This window comes from Phodopus roborovskii, unplaced genomic scaffold (assembly GCF_943737965.1).
Source record: "Phodopus roborovskii unplaced genomic scaffold, PHOROB, whole genome shotgun sequence".
In the NCBI taxonomy this organism is placed as follows: domain Eukaryota; kingdom Metazoa; phylum Chordata; class Mammalia; order Rodentia; family Cricetidae; genus Phodopus; species Phodopus roborovskii.
Window position 1 is genome coordinate 288,221 of NW_026125751.1, and position 17,932 is coordinate 306,152.

General features: G+C 36.9%; 1 protein-coding gene across 1 annotated transcript; it reads left to right on the forward strand.

Annotated features, from left to right (window-relative positions):
• Positions 1–4,771: 4,771 nt before the first annotated feature.
• Positions 4,772–5,695, forward strand: LOC127217592 (olfactory receptor 18-like). The gene has a single exon (XM_051178576.1). The coding sequence runs from the start codon at positions 4,772–4,774 to the stop codon at positions 5,693–5,695; it is 924 nt and encodes a 307-aa protein (XP_051034533.1).
• The last annotated feature ends 12,237 nt before the right edge of the window (positions 5,696–17,932 follow it).

The window sequence follows — 17,932 nt, forward strand, 5'->3', positions numbered from 1 at the left end:
TCCCAAGGGTTTGCCTGAGGCTAAATTGAAGCATTTTGAATGAATGTTGTTGACAGAGGAGAATTGAAGAGAGTCTAGTATTGTTCCGATTATGTGGTTATTAGTGATCACTCTTATGCACTACAGTGGAAAGATCTAGTTGGGCAAAAAGAAATATTGTACAGTTTGAGAAGAAAAGGAGCACCAGGAACTGTAATATTGGATCCAACTCTTGTGCTCAGGGAGTTAAAAAGTTTAAAGAAAAGCTGATTCAAAATGGAATAAAGGGAGTATTGTCCTTAGGGCAAGACCCCATCCAACTAAGCTTCCCTACTGTGAAAAGGAATTAAGAGAAAGCTTCAGTATCAAAAGAAACAGTCAACAACAGAAATACTATGCAAATGTAATTCAAAATGAGAGGTCTCAGATTTGGGAACCAGGGGTTGTCTAGGAGGGCTGGAGGTTCCATCCCCCAGCAAGCAAAACAACAAAAGCAACAATAACAACAGTAACCAGCAACAAGAGCAACAGGAAATAATTAAGTTTGGACACCTGCAAGGTCTTAAACATCCAATAGGAAAGTATCACTAAAGATTAACATAATTGGAATATTTCTTTAACATTCCAAGAAATATCACTCCACAGAATTTAGGTTTAAATCTCTACAAGATGTTATTTAGACAATCATTTCTCATTGATGATTTTCCTCTTGATAAGGAAAAAGCTACCCAGATATAAAATAACACAACTTTGTATCAATTCAGCACTGAAGTGCCTAACAGGAGCCCAGAGAGACAGGGTCCCTATTGTTTTAAGTTAAAAATAAAATAATGGTTATATTTCTTTACTCTTTTTCTTTGTAGAAGTAATCCTGGAGGAATCTCACACTTGGATTTCCCCAACTATCAAAGAGCCTGAAAGTGTCCTTGAAGGAGAAAAAGAAAAAAGTGTGGATGAATGTAATAGATGCATACTCTTTTGAGCCCAACAGAGAATTCCAATCTACGCTTTTCTGGACATTAAAAAAAAATCATCTGTTCTGAAATTTCCTGATTCCCTACCTAGGACTTATAATACTTCTCTCTTCCTGGCTTTCTGTCTCTGTCTCTCTCTTTCTGTTTCTTGCTGGAGCTTCATTAGTTACAGCTTTTTCAATACAAGTTCAGAGCAGTAGCTCTCAGACTTTAGAATGTGTTGGAGTCACTTGGAAGACTTAATGAAACACAAATATCTATCAGTTTCTCTGTTGAGACCATACCTATGGCAGGGGCCTCTTGAGATCAAGGCTGGACTGGGAAATAGAGTGAGACATCTTACTTCTTAAAAAGTAAGAAGACAGAGATGTGGTTTTGTTCTTCATTGTGATAAACTTCTGCTCCAATGATCATGGCTTCCCAGAACCTGGATGCCCTGCAGGCACTCTTGCATGACCAGATCATTGCCAGCTTGAGAACTACTGTTGATCACATTGAAATGTGGGACCCAAAAAATTATATATAAAAAAAGTTGGACCCACAGGATGACTTTAGGGTTGCCAGCCAATTCAGCGATGTGAGGGACACTAACTTTTCTTCAGCACCAGCTTTTGAGACAGCCAGGGAAACTTCCAGTATGGCATTTGCACAAATTTAGATATATTTTCAGTGCCATCCATCTTGATGCTCAGTTTGTCCATCTTCTCTGGTTCCACAACATTCAGTTTCTTTCTACCCAGAGCAGGTGCAATATTTTTATTGATATGCTCATCTGCCTTTTAACTCCTACCCCAACAGCAGGTCTTACCCGTGTCATGGAGTTCTATAGCTTTATGTGTCTCAGTTAGTCACTGAGACTGTTGGTCACAGCAGCATGGGAGAGACCTTTTGTGGTACAGAGATCAACCTCAACAGTGGGATTCCACATGAGTCAAAGGTCTCTCTGGCATGAATCTTGAGAACAGACATAGTGAATTTCTGGCCTTTGGATTGCCACACAGAAGGATGTGGGGGGGCCTAGGCCCTGTTCCAAATGATATGACACACTGGGAAGATCCCTCATGGAAGGCCTCACTCTCCTTGGGGAGCAGAAATGGGATGGAGTGAGAGTTGGTGGGGGTAGGGGAAAGGGGAGGGAGAGGGCACTGTGATTGACATGTAAAACAAGCTTGTTTCAAATTTAAATAAAAAATTATCAAAAAAGAACTTAATAATAAAAAAAATTACCAAAGAAAGCCAAAACTGAAATACATCAGGAAATATAAAATTAGGTATGTCAACAAAAAGGTCATAACTAACCTCTTGAGAACATTTAACACCTTTTCTGCATCTTCCATTTACCTCAGTAATTCCTCAGAGATTGCATTATTGTGGACCAGTATGAGTAATCACCAGCTCTGTGCATTGAGTTTCTAAGGTTACTTACCAGTAATTAGTTAGCCTGTCCCTGTAGGTCATCAGCTTATTCTCTGTAATCCAGGACTATTTAACCCTGTTTGATCTTTATACAGTGTTCTGTATTAGTAAGCTCTTGTTCTTTTGTTCACTTCAGGATTCAAGTGTGAGCTTGAGCCTTCATCAGTCAACCAGCAGAGTGTTTCTGTGTGTGTGTGTGTGTGTGTGTGTGTGTGTGTGTGTGTGTGTGTGTGGTGTTCATCATATCCTCATCCCTTCTTCATGGCTACAGAGCCCCACAGTTTATTCATGTAAGTTCTGAGGAAATTGAGGATGAAGAGGACAGTACAAGGTTTATTACTTCTTTCTAATCATATGAACTATGATAATTTGGGAAGCATGATGATGTGATAATTGTAATAAAAAATTGAGCCTCTCTACTATGCTCTTATAACTGTAATGGCAGTCTTCAAATTCTCATTTAATTATCTTCACTGTCTCTTTTTCACACTTCTATGACTAATGAGAGCAGAAAATATGTTCAAAATGTTGTTTCACAAACAATCTAAAGTCCTATCTGTATGCTGGTGAGGGTGGTTCAATAATCATACTTTTGAAGAAAACTATCATGTGTGACTATTTAGGTGTTCCCTGAGTAGAAGATCTGAGTTTTAGATGGTATGTATCTTACTTCATCTGAATAGTTCTTCCAAATTCCAAATTATAAGTATTTGCATAATTTTTATTTATAGAATGTTAAAGACAAAGACAGTGGTCAGGTAGAAAGGAATGAAGTCTTGTATGAATTACTTTGCATGTCCAAAACACATAATGATCTGTTTAGTAAACAGACATTTCATACTTTATTCTAAAAAAAAAAAAAAAAAAAAAATAGGCCCCTGCCTTTTTTCCTTCCTGGTTTCCAGATCCTTTATAATGGAATGCTCTCTGCTGCATTGTGAACTGTGAATTGTATATTTCAGGTTCATTTGGAACAGTGTCAAAACATTGAAGCAACAATTCAACTCAAGCTTTTCTAGTTTCCTTGATCCATATTTAGCCTCATACTCTGAAGTGTCTGATTTACAGACCCACAAAGACTGTACTCTATTTTTTGGATATTTTTGCTGTTGTCAGCATCCTCCATCATTCTGAGGCTTAGTCACTAAGTTTCTAATGAGGAAAAGAGGTCAGGTCCCTATATAATTTGTAGTTTTAAATCATGGGAGCTTAAAAAGATATGTGCTGTTAAGATCTCTGTATGTCATCTTAAAACTATGTTATCAGTAATCCATGAAAATATACATATATATGTGAATGAAATCACAATGAATGGACATAGAAGCTATGAATGTGAAGTAGTATCTTGTGAGTTATATGAGGGCTAGAAGAGATGAAATGGACAAAAGAAATGTTATTATATTATAATTAGAAATACAGAAATAATAAAACATAAAGTAAAATCAAACTACTCAAGAATCCAAGAATGACACATTTATTTTGAATTATTTTGTTTCTGCTATTTGTTAATGTGAACTAAGACATGTAAGAGTAATTCTGAGACAACTTGACAGTCATATGACCAAGATTTAGTAAATAAATTTTCTATGAATGTCCCTTCTTCTATCAATTTTTTTTGTATATTGATATAATTTACTACTCTAACTTTCATATTTTTGTTTCACTGGGCCTAAAGAGTCTTTGCTACAGATGTAAAATAAACAATACATGTTTTAAACATGAAGTAGACCCTTTCTCCTCTGAAGTCACATATATACTTTCCTTTACATTTTTATTTCATTCAGGAGTGTGACCTTGAAATTGATCCGAGATAAGTTTTTTTTCATTTTTGTTCCATGTTTTTCATTGGTAAAGTGGGAAAATCATCATGTAAAATGGATGAGTATATCATAATTCCACTAGTTTATAGTGTAAAACAGAAAAGGGGTTAACTGATGAATATTAAAAGACACATATATCTATTGCTGCAAGTCTGGCTGTTACTGTATTTTTATAGGGTAACTAAATAGCTACTGGTATGAATACAGGTAGAAGAAAACAGATGAGCTTTTGGATGACATAAGTAATTTTGTGATGGAATTAATAATCTGCTCAGGCAAAATCACTCTACCACTTAAAGATTAACTACGGGTCAGCTGTTTACAGTAATTTTGGCCTCACATTATCTGGATTACTCTATCCAATATGGCTCTCATAAGAGGTAACACAGGATCCAAGTACAAAATTTTGAGTATGGCATTTGCCATGACTGAGCAATTATTAATGATGTCACAATAAGTTTGAGAAAATAACCATTATTTGTACTTACTTTACCCAAATTGCAAAGTAGGTCTACATGCATGCTGGTACCAATGTTAATATCATTTTTGGTTTCCTTCAAAAGATGTTCAAGAAATAAAACCATGTGGAACACAACATCTGTACCAGAATTCCACTTCATTTCACTCTCAGAGGATTCAGACCTACAGACTGTTCTCTTTGGCCTATTCTTGTCTATGTACATCTTGGCCCTGTTTGGAAACCTGCTCATCATCCTGACAGTAAGCTCTGACTCCCATCTCCACACACCCATGTACTTCTTCCTCTCTAACCTGTCCATGGTTGATATTGGTTTCATCTCCACCACTGTTCCAAGGGTGATTGTGGACATACAAACTCACTGTCCAGTCATCTCCTATGCAGGCTGCCTGACACAGATGTCACTGTTTATAATTTTTGCATGTATGGATGACATGCTTCTGGTTGTAATGGCATATGACAGGTTTGTGGCCATCTGCCACCCCCTGTATTATCAGGTCATTATGAATCCCAGTCGCTGTGGTGTATTACTTGTAGGGTCGTTTCTCCTTAGCCTTGTGAACTTACTGTTGCATTATGTGGCAGTATTACATTTTTCCAACTGTGAGTATTTTATTGAAATTTCCAACTTCTTCTGTGGCTCTTCTGAAGTCCTTAATGTTGCTTGTCTTGATACTTTCACCAGTACCATAGTCAGATTCTGTGTAGGTACTCTCTTTGGGTTACTTCCTATTTCAGGAATCTTTTTCTCTTATTTTAAAATAGTTTCCTCCATCATGGGATCATCATCAAGTGGGAAACACAAAACCTTCTCCACCTGTGGGTCTCATTTGTCTGTTGTTTGCCTGTTTTATGGAACGGCATTAGCAGTGTACTTCAGTTCCTCCCTGTCACATTCTGCAAGAAGTAATGCAGTGGCCTCATTGATGTACACTGTGGTAACACCTATGTTGAATCCCTTCATCTACAGCCTGAGGAACAAGGACATTAAAACTGCCTTAAGGAAGATTCTGAGCAGAGCATTCTAATCATTGACATTCTTTATAAATTCACCATATATCTATACATTTAATGCACATGTAAATCCCAGTTAATGTCTTAGACATTATCCCTGATACTTCATAATGTTTCATGATGAAGTGTAGGTCACTGAGATTGTATTTATGGTAATGTGTAGTTTTAGAAATGCACAAAATATTAAGTTATAGTGATAAAATATTTGTATGGATGATTGGTGCACATTGCTGAAAAACCCTTATGAGTATAGAGTGTAATCAACACCTAAAAGCTATGCAAGGAATACAATTTAAAGGGGCATTCAAGGGACCTCTGACAGTGGAACCAGGATGTATGGGGGGGGAATGGGATGGGAGTGGGTTCAGGATACATGGGAGGGAGGGAGAGGGAACTGGGATTGATACGTAAAATAAGAAAGAATAATAAATAAAATAAAATAAAAGAAGGAAAAACCAAAAAACCAAACTAAACCAAACCAAAGCAAAAAAAAAAAACAAAACAAAAAAAAAAAAAACCAACCAAACAAAAACAAACAAACAAAAAAACAACCTCCCCCCAAAAAAACAAAGGGACAATTCAGTGAAATTGTAAGTTAGAAATGACAGAGTACCAGGCTTGTCCACAAGTTTGCTTAAACAGGCCTGAACAATGAAGACATGAATAGATATGCTATTGTGGAAGAGGAAAGGTAAGAAGATTTCATCCTTAGACAAAGAAGAAAATTAATTCCATAAATAATTGTTTATTAGTTTGATAAATTTTAATATCAATGGGAGATACCATTCTGTAAATATGTTTCTCTTATTGGTTAATGAATAAAGTTGTTCAATAGAAAACAAGATAGGTGGGACTAGGAGAGGTGGAGGATTCTGGAAAACATAGTAGAGTTTTTTATGTGTTTATGTGTAAAGTGTTTATGTGATCTCAAGGGGAGAGGATATGAGTCTGGTGTTCTCAGTAAGATAAGACCATGTAGAAATATATATATATTTCTACATGGTCTTATATATATATGTATATATATATATATACATATATATGTGTATACATATACATATATATATATGTATATATATTAGTAATTATGGGTTAATATTTAAGACAGAGCTAGCCAATAAGAAATGCTAGTAACAAGCCAACAGTTTCAAAATTAATACAGTGTCTCTTTGTGTTATTTTGGTCTGATGTGGCTATGGGACCAGGCTGGTAGGAAAGTGCTTGTATCATAATATGGTATTATTTTGTTCTGTAATTTCTTTAGATAAACCAATTCTTTTTTGAAGTTATTAATTTTTAATTTCATTTTACATTTCAACCAAAGTTTTCCCAGCTCCATCCTCCACCTTTCCCCAAGCCTAACTCAGATCCATTCCCAACCATAAGGGCTGCCATGGGGAGTTGTCAAAGTCTGGCACATTAAGTTGGTGCAGGATTAACCCCTGCCCACTGTGTTAAGGCTGAGCATGATATGCCATCATAGGTAATGGGCTCCAAAAAGCTAGTTCATGGACACCAGGGATAGATCCTTGTTCTACTGCCAGGGGTCCCTCAGATTGACCAAGCTACACAACTGTCTCCCATATAAGAAGGGCATAGTTTGTTTCCATGGAGGCTCCACAGCTCTCTGTCCAGAGTTCTCAAGTTTCCATAAGATTAGTTCAGCTGTTTCTGTAGATTTCTCCACCATGATCTTGACCCCTCCCCCTTGCTCAAGTATTCCTGAAAGAGAAACTTTGATAGAGAGAGCCCCTATGGGGTTAGGGAGGAACCAGATGCTAGGGAAATACCCAAGAATCTACAAGGATGATCCTAGCTAAGACTCGTAGCATTAGTGGGTGAGGGGGCCTGAAATAGCCTTCCCTGTAATCAGAATGGTAAACACCCCAATTATCATCACAGAGACCTCATACAGTAATTGATGAAACCAGATGCAGAGATCCACATCTAACCACCATGATGAACTCTGGGAATCCAGTCAAGTAAGGAATTTTGAGAACAGGAAAAATCCCAGCAGTTAGAAAAAATTTAATGAATTGAAAGAGAGCAAGGGTGGATTCATGTGAAGTAGAGAAGGAGGGAGGTGAGAGCTGCTAGATCTACAGTATAATCTAATTTTAAAAATATTAAAGCAAAATAAATTAAATTTTTAATAATACCCATAGAAGGATGGCACTTATCACCTCAAGATAATATTTGGAGCACATGCTACTGGGTTTACTTAAGATATATATTATGTATCTTGATTATTTTTTCCAAATTAAGACTTGATATGAGCTGTCAAAATAATGAGCCTTTTATTTGAAGTGAGAGAATTAAAATTCATGAATGAGGATTGACATGAATTAAAATCTACAAATGAAGCATGAGATGGCTGGAGATCAAAGTGCTCTTGTCCTTCTCAGTGTCTGAAGTCCATAAAACCACATAAACAAGTACTATAGAATGTGGAACAAGGGAGAAGAATATAAGATTAATTCCATGTGACTTATTTGAGGGGGGATTGATGGACTTGTCCATATAAACATAAACTTTAGAAATTCAAAAATATTTCAATCTTTTATGTTTCTGGAAGTTACATCATTTTATAATGGCATATTTGTATTTAATGGTTTCATTTACCATGTAAATTTTAATAAGAAGCACAATTATTATATCTACTACCAATTTTGAATTGTATTTCAAGGAAACTTTTATAACATATGCACCGTGTAAGATAATATTGGTTAAAAAAACAAACATGATACTATGGCAAAGCATGACTTTCCAGTAACAGGAAAATTGCTTGGGAAATGGAACACACTGACTTTGTCATCATGAACTATTAATTTTAATTCCACATTTAGACAATTATGTCCCAGCATATCTTATGGGACTTAATGTAATCTAAATAGAGGCAGAACATATTATATTCTTGCAACATGTTAGGGTAAACTTAAATGCTTCCTACTTTTCTTTGACTAAAAAGAGTTTTTCTTAAATGGGGAAGAATGTATTTAAACTGTTTTTTATTTTTAAATAAAGTGGGTGTATTTCACCATGATCCTGGGCATTTTTAATATAATATGATTTTATTTAAAAAACTGTGACATTGAATGCCAATAATTAGCTTTTCATAGAAACATGAGAAATTAAACAGCAAAGGGATTCTCTGCTTCTACCTTCAGTAGAACAGGCAGAAACATCTCTTATAGCCTCCTTCAGGACAACATACCTTTGTCTCAAATCCAGCTTCAAAAACATTCCCTGGAAATCCACCAGCCACACAGTCCATGGAATCATGTGGGCAGCTTTGCTCTTTCCCCCTCCTTCAATTCCAATCTACCATTCTCATCCCCACCCCTGATGTAGCCTCTATTCTCTATCTTCCTACATTCTAAAGGGTCTTGGCAGATCCTTTTGGCATACCCTGCTTTCCTCCTAACTGTGGACCCCTGCAACCTCCCCATTCTAGCCCATCCAATCTTAATTGTCAGTCCCCAGTACCTAAAATCACATTGTACCCAGCCTCCAGTGGTCACACATGTATCTCAGAAGCATTTCCTGCCAGGCAACCCACAACTACCAGACTCCACTAAGAACCAGAGAAGGAAACTGAAAACAAGGAACAAAACACTCATCCAACAAAGATGAGAGCAGGTATTTGTTGTGGAAGTTCTTTGTCCTGCCACACTTTGGATCCAAATAAGCATGCGGATGTGATATAAATTATGAAGCTGTTGGCCAATGTCTCGGGCTTCTTATTGTCTAGCTATATCATATATATGGCCCCAAACCCACTCCCATCCCATTATGTCTCCCACTCCATGGGGAGGGTGATATTATAATTATTTAGAGTAGGGACTAGGCTTTCCCTCTTGCCTCTAGGATAAGGGATTATCCCTCCATAGGGGATGTGCTCCCAAAGTCCTTTTGTGCACCAGGGATACATCCTGGTTCCATTATCAGAGGTCCCTAAGACTGTGCAGACCTTCTGAGATCCATGTTCAGAAGGTCTGAGTCAGTCCAATACTGGTTTCCCAGCTATCAGTCTGGGGGTCCATGAGCTCCCCCTTGTGAAGGTCAGCTGTCTCTGTGGGTTTATGTAGCCTGTTCTTGATCCCTTTGCTTATCATTTCTCCCTCTCTGCAACTGTATTTCAGGAGATCGGCTCAGGGTTTAGCTGTGGGTGTCTGCTTCTGCTTCTATCAGCTACTAGATGAGGGCCCTGTGATTGCATATAAGTTAGTTATCAGTCTCATTATCTGGGAAGGGCATTTAAGGTGGCCTTTCCTCTGTTGTTTAGAATGTTGGTTGGGGTCATCTTGTAGATATGTGGGCATTTCTCTAGAGTAAGTTTTCTCTTCAAACCTATAATGGCTACCTCTATTATGACATCTCTATTTTTATTTTTGCTCTTGTCTATTTGTCCCCTGACTCAATCTTCCTGGTCCCACATGTTCTCCTCTCCTCCCCTTCTCTTTCTCCTAACTCCCTCCCCACTTACTGCCCCCCCACTCCCATAATGCTCAGGAGATCTTGTTCCTTTCTCCTTCTCTGAGGGACCTTGTATGAATCTATTAGGTTCCTCCTTGTCTCTTAATTTCTCTGTTGGTGTGAATTATAGGCTGGTGATCCTTTGCTCTATGTCTAAAATCCATATATGAGTGAGTACATACCATGTTTCTCTTTTTGTGACTGGGTTACCTCACTCATTATGGTTTCTTCATGTTCCATCTATTAACCTGCAAATTTCAAGCTTCCAGTGTTCTTTTTTTTTTTTTGAATAGTATTCCATTGTGTAAATGTGCCACATCTTCTTTATCCATTCTTCAGTTGAGGGCATCTAGGTTGGTTTCAGGTTCTTGCTATTACAAATAATGCTGCTCTGAAAAAAAGTTGAACAGATGTCTTTATCTTAATTATTAACTCATTTCTATCAATCTTTGTATTGCTGATGCTGTGGCCCGGCATGTTATTATTCCTTCTGAAGCATGGCGAATCTGTGGTGAGCATCCTCTCCCTACCTTTCCCAGAATTCTCCTAATTTCCTAGTCCTGCCTATATTCCTGCCTCATTGGCCAAACCGTGTTTTATTAATCAACCAGTAAGAGAAACATATATACAGAAGGACATTCCCCCATCAGATATTAGCATCTTAAATGACAAGCATCCCAAGCCAAGATGACTATACACCAATGTAAATACATAATCAACAACAGATAAAACAATACGGACTTGTTAGTGCATAGCAAAGCAATATAATTGGCCTTGAGAAATGCAATAGATATGAATCATAGGACAAAGACTTCGAAATAATCTTATATTTGAGTTCCTTAAAGAAGATACAAATTGCTTTTGACATCCATTGCTGGGACTCTGCCTGACACACGCCTATGCATTTGGGACCACCCTGAGTTCCCACCTGCCTGATATTTGACCTCCATTGCCAGGCCTCTGCCTGAGGAGAGACTTCCTAGAGAGTTTGGACAACCCAGAGCCACAGACATCGAAATCCTGACCAACCTAAGCCCACTAAGCCCACTGGGGAAGTAGCACACAGAGAGAGACAGAGAGAGAGAGAGACCCCGCCTGCACCCACTGGAAGAAGCAATGGAAAGAGGGCAATACAAGAAAATACCTAACAATAGAAACACAAGCATGACACCACCAGAATGTAGGGACTCTACACCAACTACACCTGAACACCCCAAATCAGATGAAGCAGAAGAGAAGGACTTAAAAAATATTTTATAAAAACGATAGAGGCCCTCAAAGACTATGTGAGAAAATCCCTTAAAGAAATGAAAAAAAAAAAAAAAAAAAAAAGAAAACAAACAAAAAATCGGAAGAAATGAAAAAGTCTCTTAATGAAAGTAAGAAAATCCAAGAACAAACAATTAAACAAGTGAAGGAAACAGTTCAATACTTGAAAACTGAAATAGAGACAATAAAGAAAACACAAACTGAAGGAATGCTGGAAAAAAAACTGGGCAAACAATCAGGATTTACAGATGCATAACCAACAGAATATAAGAGATGGAAGTGAGAATCTCAGGCATTGAATATAAACTGGAGGAAATATATTCATTGACCAAAGAAAACCTAAGTCTAAAAAATCCTTAACATAAAACATCAAGGAAATGTGGGACACTATGAAAAGGCCAAAGCTAAGAATAATAGGCATAGAAGAAGGCAAAGAAGCCTGATGGGAGGTTTCATTCTGTAAATAGGTTTCTCTTGTTGGTTAATAATAAAGCACTGTTGGTCAATAGGAAAGGAAGATAGGAGACTAGGAGGAGAGAGAAAGTAGTAGGGAGGAGATTCAATATGGAGGAAAGAAAGCAGAATGCAGGCCCGTCTCTCCGGTATGATGAGACCACGTGGAAATACTTAGATTAATAGAAATGGGTTAATATTTAAGACAGAGCTAGCCAATAAGACACTAATAACTGACCTACAGCTTGATATTTAATACAGAGTCTCATTGTGTTATTTGTGGCTGGTGTTGTGGTGGGACGTGACCAGCGGAGGGAAAAATCTACTCACAACAGAAGCCCAGTTCAAAGGTGCAGAAAACATATTCAACAAAATCATTAAAGAAAATTTTCTCAATCTGAAGAGGGACATGCCCATGAAAGTACAAGGAGCATACCAAACACCAAATAAACTGGACCAAAGAAAAAAGACCCATCGACACATAATAATCAAAACAACAAACATACAGAATAAAGAAAGATATTAAGATCAGTGAAGGAAAAAGGCAAGGTAACCTACAAAGGCAGACCTATCAAAATTACACCTGACCTCTACATGGAAACCCTCAAGGCTAGAAGGTCCTGGATAGATGTTCTACAAGTACTAAGAGTCCACAGATACCAGCCCAGGCTACTATAACCAGCAAAACTCTCAATCACTATATACAGAGAAAAAAAAAGATATTTAATGACAAAGCCAATTTCACAATAATTATATATAAATCCAGCCCCTACAGAAAGTTCTGGAAGGAAAATTCCAACCCAAGGAAGTTAACTATGCTCACAAATACATAGACAATAGATAATCCCACTTACCAGAACCAAAAGGTAAAGCAGGACAAATATATTCACAATACCACCACCAAAAAAAAAAAAAAAAAAAAAAAAAAAAAAAAAATCTAAAACAAACAAGAATTAACATTCAATGGTCCTTACTTTCCATCGACATGAATGGTCTTAACTCTCTTATAAAAAGACACAGACTAAGAGAATGGATACAATGACAGAATCGATCTTTCTGCTGCATACAAGAAACACATCTAAGCTTCAAAGACAGACATTACCACAGGGTAAAGGGTTGGGAAAAGATCTTCCAATCAAATTGACCCAAGAAGCAAGCAGGTGTAGCTATTCTAATATCTAACAATTTAGACTTCAAATGAAAATCAATCAAGAAAGATGAAGACGTTCATTTCGTATTCATCACAGGAGAAATCCATAGGTACAACGTTTCAATTCTGAACATCTATGCCCCAAATACAAAAGCATCCACATTCATATAATTCAAAGTTCACATAAAACTTAACACACTTATAGTGGAAGACTTCAACACCCCACTCTCACCACTCAGAAACTTAACAAAGAAAAAAAAAAAGAACTAACAGAAGTTATGTTTCAACTGGGTTTAACAGACATTTGTAATACATTCCAACCAAACACAAAAAAAATATAACTTCTCAGCGCCACATGGAACCTTCTCTAAAACTGACCACATACTCAGTAACATAACAAACCATAACAGATACAAAAAAGAAAATTGGAATATTCCCCTGTATCTTATCAGAACACCATGCTTTAAAGTTGGAATTCAACAACAACACAAATTGCAGAAACCCTACAAACTCATGGAAAATGAACAATGTGCAATTGCACTATACCTGGGTCAAAGAAGAAATAAAGAAAGAAATTAAAGACTTCCTAGAATTCAATGATAATGAGGACACAACTACCTGAACTTATGGGATACCTTGAAAGCAGTGTTACGAGGGAAGTTCATTGCACTAAGTGCTCATATGAAGAAAACAGAGGATATGCACATTAGAGAATTAACAACACAATTGAAGGCCTTAGAACAAAAAGAAGCAAACTCACCTTGGAAGAGTAGATGCCAGGAAATAATCATTTTGAGGGCTGACATCAATAAAATAGAAACCAGGAAAATAATACAAAAAATCAATGCAATAAAGAGTTGTTTTTTTTTTTTTTTCAGAAAATGATCAAGATAGACAAACCTTTATCCAAACTAACCAAAAAAGCAGAGAGAACATGCAAATTAACAAAATCAAAAATGAAAAGGGAGACACTGAGGAAGTTCAGGTCATACTTGGAAAACCTGTACTCCACAAATTTGAAAATTCAAAGGAAAAGGATAAATTTCTGGATAGCTATCACCTATCAAAATTAAATAAAGAATGGATAAGCAATTTAAATATACTTATATCCCCTAATAAAATAGAGGCACTCATCAACATCCTCCCAGCAAAAAAAAAAAAAAAAGCCCAGGGCCGGCTTCCATGCAGAATTCTCTCAGAAATTTAAAGAAGAGCTAATATCAATACTCCTCAAATTGTTCCCCACAATAGAAGCAGAAGATTCCTTACCGAGCTCTTTTCATGAGGCCACAATCACCTTGGTACCCAAGCCACACAAAGCACAACTAAGAAAGAAAACTACAGACCAATATCCCTGATGAACATCAATGACAAAAAATACTCAATAAAATACTGGCAAATCAAATGCAAGAATACATCAGAGTAATCACCCACCATGAACAAGTAGGCTTCATCCCTGGGTTGCAGGGATGGTTGAATATATGAAAATCTATCAGTGTGATCCACCATGTAAACAAACTGTAAAAGAAAAACCACATGATCATCTCATTAGATGGTGAAAAAGCCTTTGACATATTCAACATCCTTTCATAATAAATGTCTTGGAGAGATCAGGGATAACATGAACATATCTAAATGTAATAAAAAGCAACATACAGTAAAACCAATAGCCAACATCAAACTGAATGGACACAAGCTTAAGGTGAGCCCTCTAAAATCAGGAAAAGGACAAGGCTGTCCTCCCTATATCTCTCTCTTCAATATTATACTTAAAGCTAGCTCTAGCTAAAGCAATAAGAAAACAAACAGAGATTAAGGGGGCATAAATTGGAAAGGAAGATGTCAAAATGTCACTATTTTCAGATGATATGATAGTTTACATAAGTGACCTAAAACCTCTACCAGGGAACTCCTACAGCTGCTAAACATTTCAGCAAACTAGCAGGATACAAGATAAAATAAAAAAAAAAAAATCAGTAGCCCTACTATATACAGACAACAAAGGGGCTGAGAAAGATATCAGAGAAGAAACATCACCCTTTACAATAGCCACACACAACATAAAGTGTTTTGAGGTACCTCTTACCAAACAAGTGAAGACCTATATAGCAAGAACTTTGTGTTTTTAAAGAAAGAAATTAAAGAAGAAACCAGAAAATGGAAAGATCTTCCATGTTCTTGGATAGGTAGGATAAACAGAGTAAAAATGACAATCTTGCCAAAATCAATCTACAGATTCAATGCAATCCCCGTCAAAATACAAGCACCATTCTTCACTGACCTTGAAAGGATAATAATCATCTTTATATGGAGAAACAAAATACCCAGGATAACGAAACAACACACAATTGTCCCAGCACAATAAAGGAACTTCAGGAGGCATCACTATCCCTGACTTCAAACTCGACTATAGAATGATTGTCCTGAAAACAGCCTGATATTGGCACAAAAACAGACAGGTAGACCAGCAGAATCGAATAGAAAATCCTGATATTATTCCACACTCCTATGCTAAAAGTATACATTGGGAGCAGGAAAGCATCTTCAACAAATGGTACTGGCACAAATGGATGATAGTGTGTAGAAGATTGCAGATAGATTCATGCCTATCACCATGCACAAAACTCAAGTCCAAATGGATCAAGGACCTCAACATAAATGCAGTCACACTGAATCTTTTTGAAGAGAACAAATTATACTTACACAGACTGTGTCTCATCCTACTTCCCTTGGTATAAACAAGAGCCTGGTTATCATCCTCAATTCATTGTTGACATCTATTCAAATGTGGAAAGAATACAGAACCAAAGACTCATCCTTTTATTGGATAAGAAAGACAAACAACTATCCCTGTACATCACAGACACTAAGCCTGGAGATTCAGCCATCTACTTCTGTACAACAAATATACAATGATCCCCAGGTATCTGCATCCTGTCCTCAAGCCTGCCACCAGGGCTAGAGCAGCACCCTTTTTGCTGTGTCAGAATCTCTAGGACAACATTTGTCACATTGTTTGTTTGAGATGGAAACTAAAAAATAGATATTAAAAGTATTTAAGATAAGGCCACAGATTACCTGGAAAGTTTAAAACATATTGTTACTTGCTGCCTAACAATTACTTGGGGAATTCATTTTTATTGTATATGTTAGATGTCTATTGTGCACTATGATATCTTGGTTTAAATAATCAGTGGAAAATGAATAGTTTGCTGAGTAGGTGCAGAGATCAACATCTGAAGTAAAGGGTAAGGCTTTATCTCTTTTCTTTGTGAATGGATTCTTGTATGTATATGTGTTCAGCAATGCAAAAGTTGTGACATATTCCTACAAGAATTGGCGATATTCTGTTTTAAAACCATGAGGAGGTCCTAGTGTGCTAAATGACAAACCCATAAAGCAATGTGTGCCCACTGGTGCAATAGTGACCTGGTGATTTGTAGGGGCAACCAACTGCTTTCTCATTGTTGTAGAGGTGTAGAGGGAATCAAATATTTTCTCATTGGATTTGAGGTCTACATTGTTGGAAGAAGTACATATGTAGTATGTCAGTCTGTGCAAAAGTGTATGCCTGTTAAATTGTAAAAGTAAAAAAAAAAAAAAGAAAAGAAGAAAATGTTGTTTTAATAAATCATTCTACATCTTATATAGAAAATATGTGAACAACACATTAAAAGCAAACTACAGAATCCAGATGGCCTCAACATTCATTACCTTGAACTGTAAGAGACAAAGGTTCTGAGACAAAGGTGGCATTTGCAGATTACAGTTCTAATTTAAAATCAATAAGAGTTAGAAAACAGGTGTGGACAGAGGTGAGAATGAATAGCTTTGTGAGAAGACAAAGTCTGTCAATGAGGAAATATTACTAAGAGCATATTAAAGGATGGAAGGAGCTCCCACAGAAACATGGCAGCCATGAAAGCCAGACTCATGAGTAAAAATTTTGACTCAATAAAAAGAGGTTATGTCAAATGGCTGCTTGGGACGCTTTGTCAGGTCCGCAGGAAGAGTCACAAATGTCTTCCCAATGCCAAATGATAGTCAGCTTTGATTCCTAACAGCCCACACCACTGGTCACAATGACATTTACAGAACAGAGCTAAGAGAAAGGTCATAGCTTATGTTTGATTCAGAGCATGGCACAACATGTGAGTCATGCATGCCAGTCTCAACTGTGTCTTTGTTGTGGCTGTCCTGTACAGTTAATCTTCACACATTGTTTCACGATACCTAAGTAAATGGGCAGCACAAACTCACTTTTCAAATTTCTAAAAGGTAAAAAGAGCAGATTCTAATTATTACACATTTCCAGAGATAGTTATAATTACACCATTTTATAATAACTTTAAGAAAATTTTAACATCTGTTTATTTTGTTTTATGGGCATGAGTATTTTGCCTGAATTTGTGTTTATGTATCACGTGTATGCCTGGTATCCATGGAGGTCAGAGGAGAAAGTCAGTTCCCTGGAGACTGGAGTTAAAGAGGGTTGAGAACCACAATGTGCATTCTGAGAACCAAACCTGGGCCTTCTGCAAGAGCAAAATTATGTTCTGCAGCTTAACAATCAATTTAGGCCTGCATAGTATCTTAATACAAATTCTAATCAGTGGATATATACTGGTAAAATCTACTTCTTGCTTTTAGTTTATCCTATGATAGAAACTAAAACAGAACCCTAAGAGAGACATGCATGACCCCCACAGAAGGGGAAATGGACAAGATCTCCTGAGCATATTGGGATGGGGGGGCAGTGAGCGGAGAGGGAGTTAGGAGAAAGAGAAGAGGAGGAGAGGAGAACAAGTGGGACCAGGAAGATTGAGTCAGAGTATGAATAGGCCAAGAACAAAAATAAATAAATAAATAAGTAAATAAGTAAATAAATAAATAAATAAATAAA

Coding starts and splice junctions, on each gene's coding strand:
- LOC127217592 (XM_051178576.1), top strand. CDS start 4,772: ATGTGGAACACAACATCTGTACCAGAATTCCACTTCATTTCACTCTCA.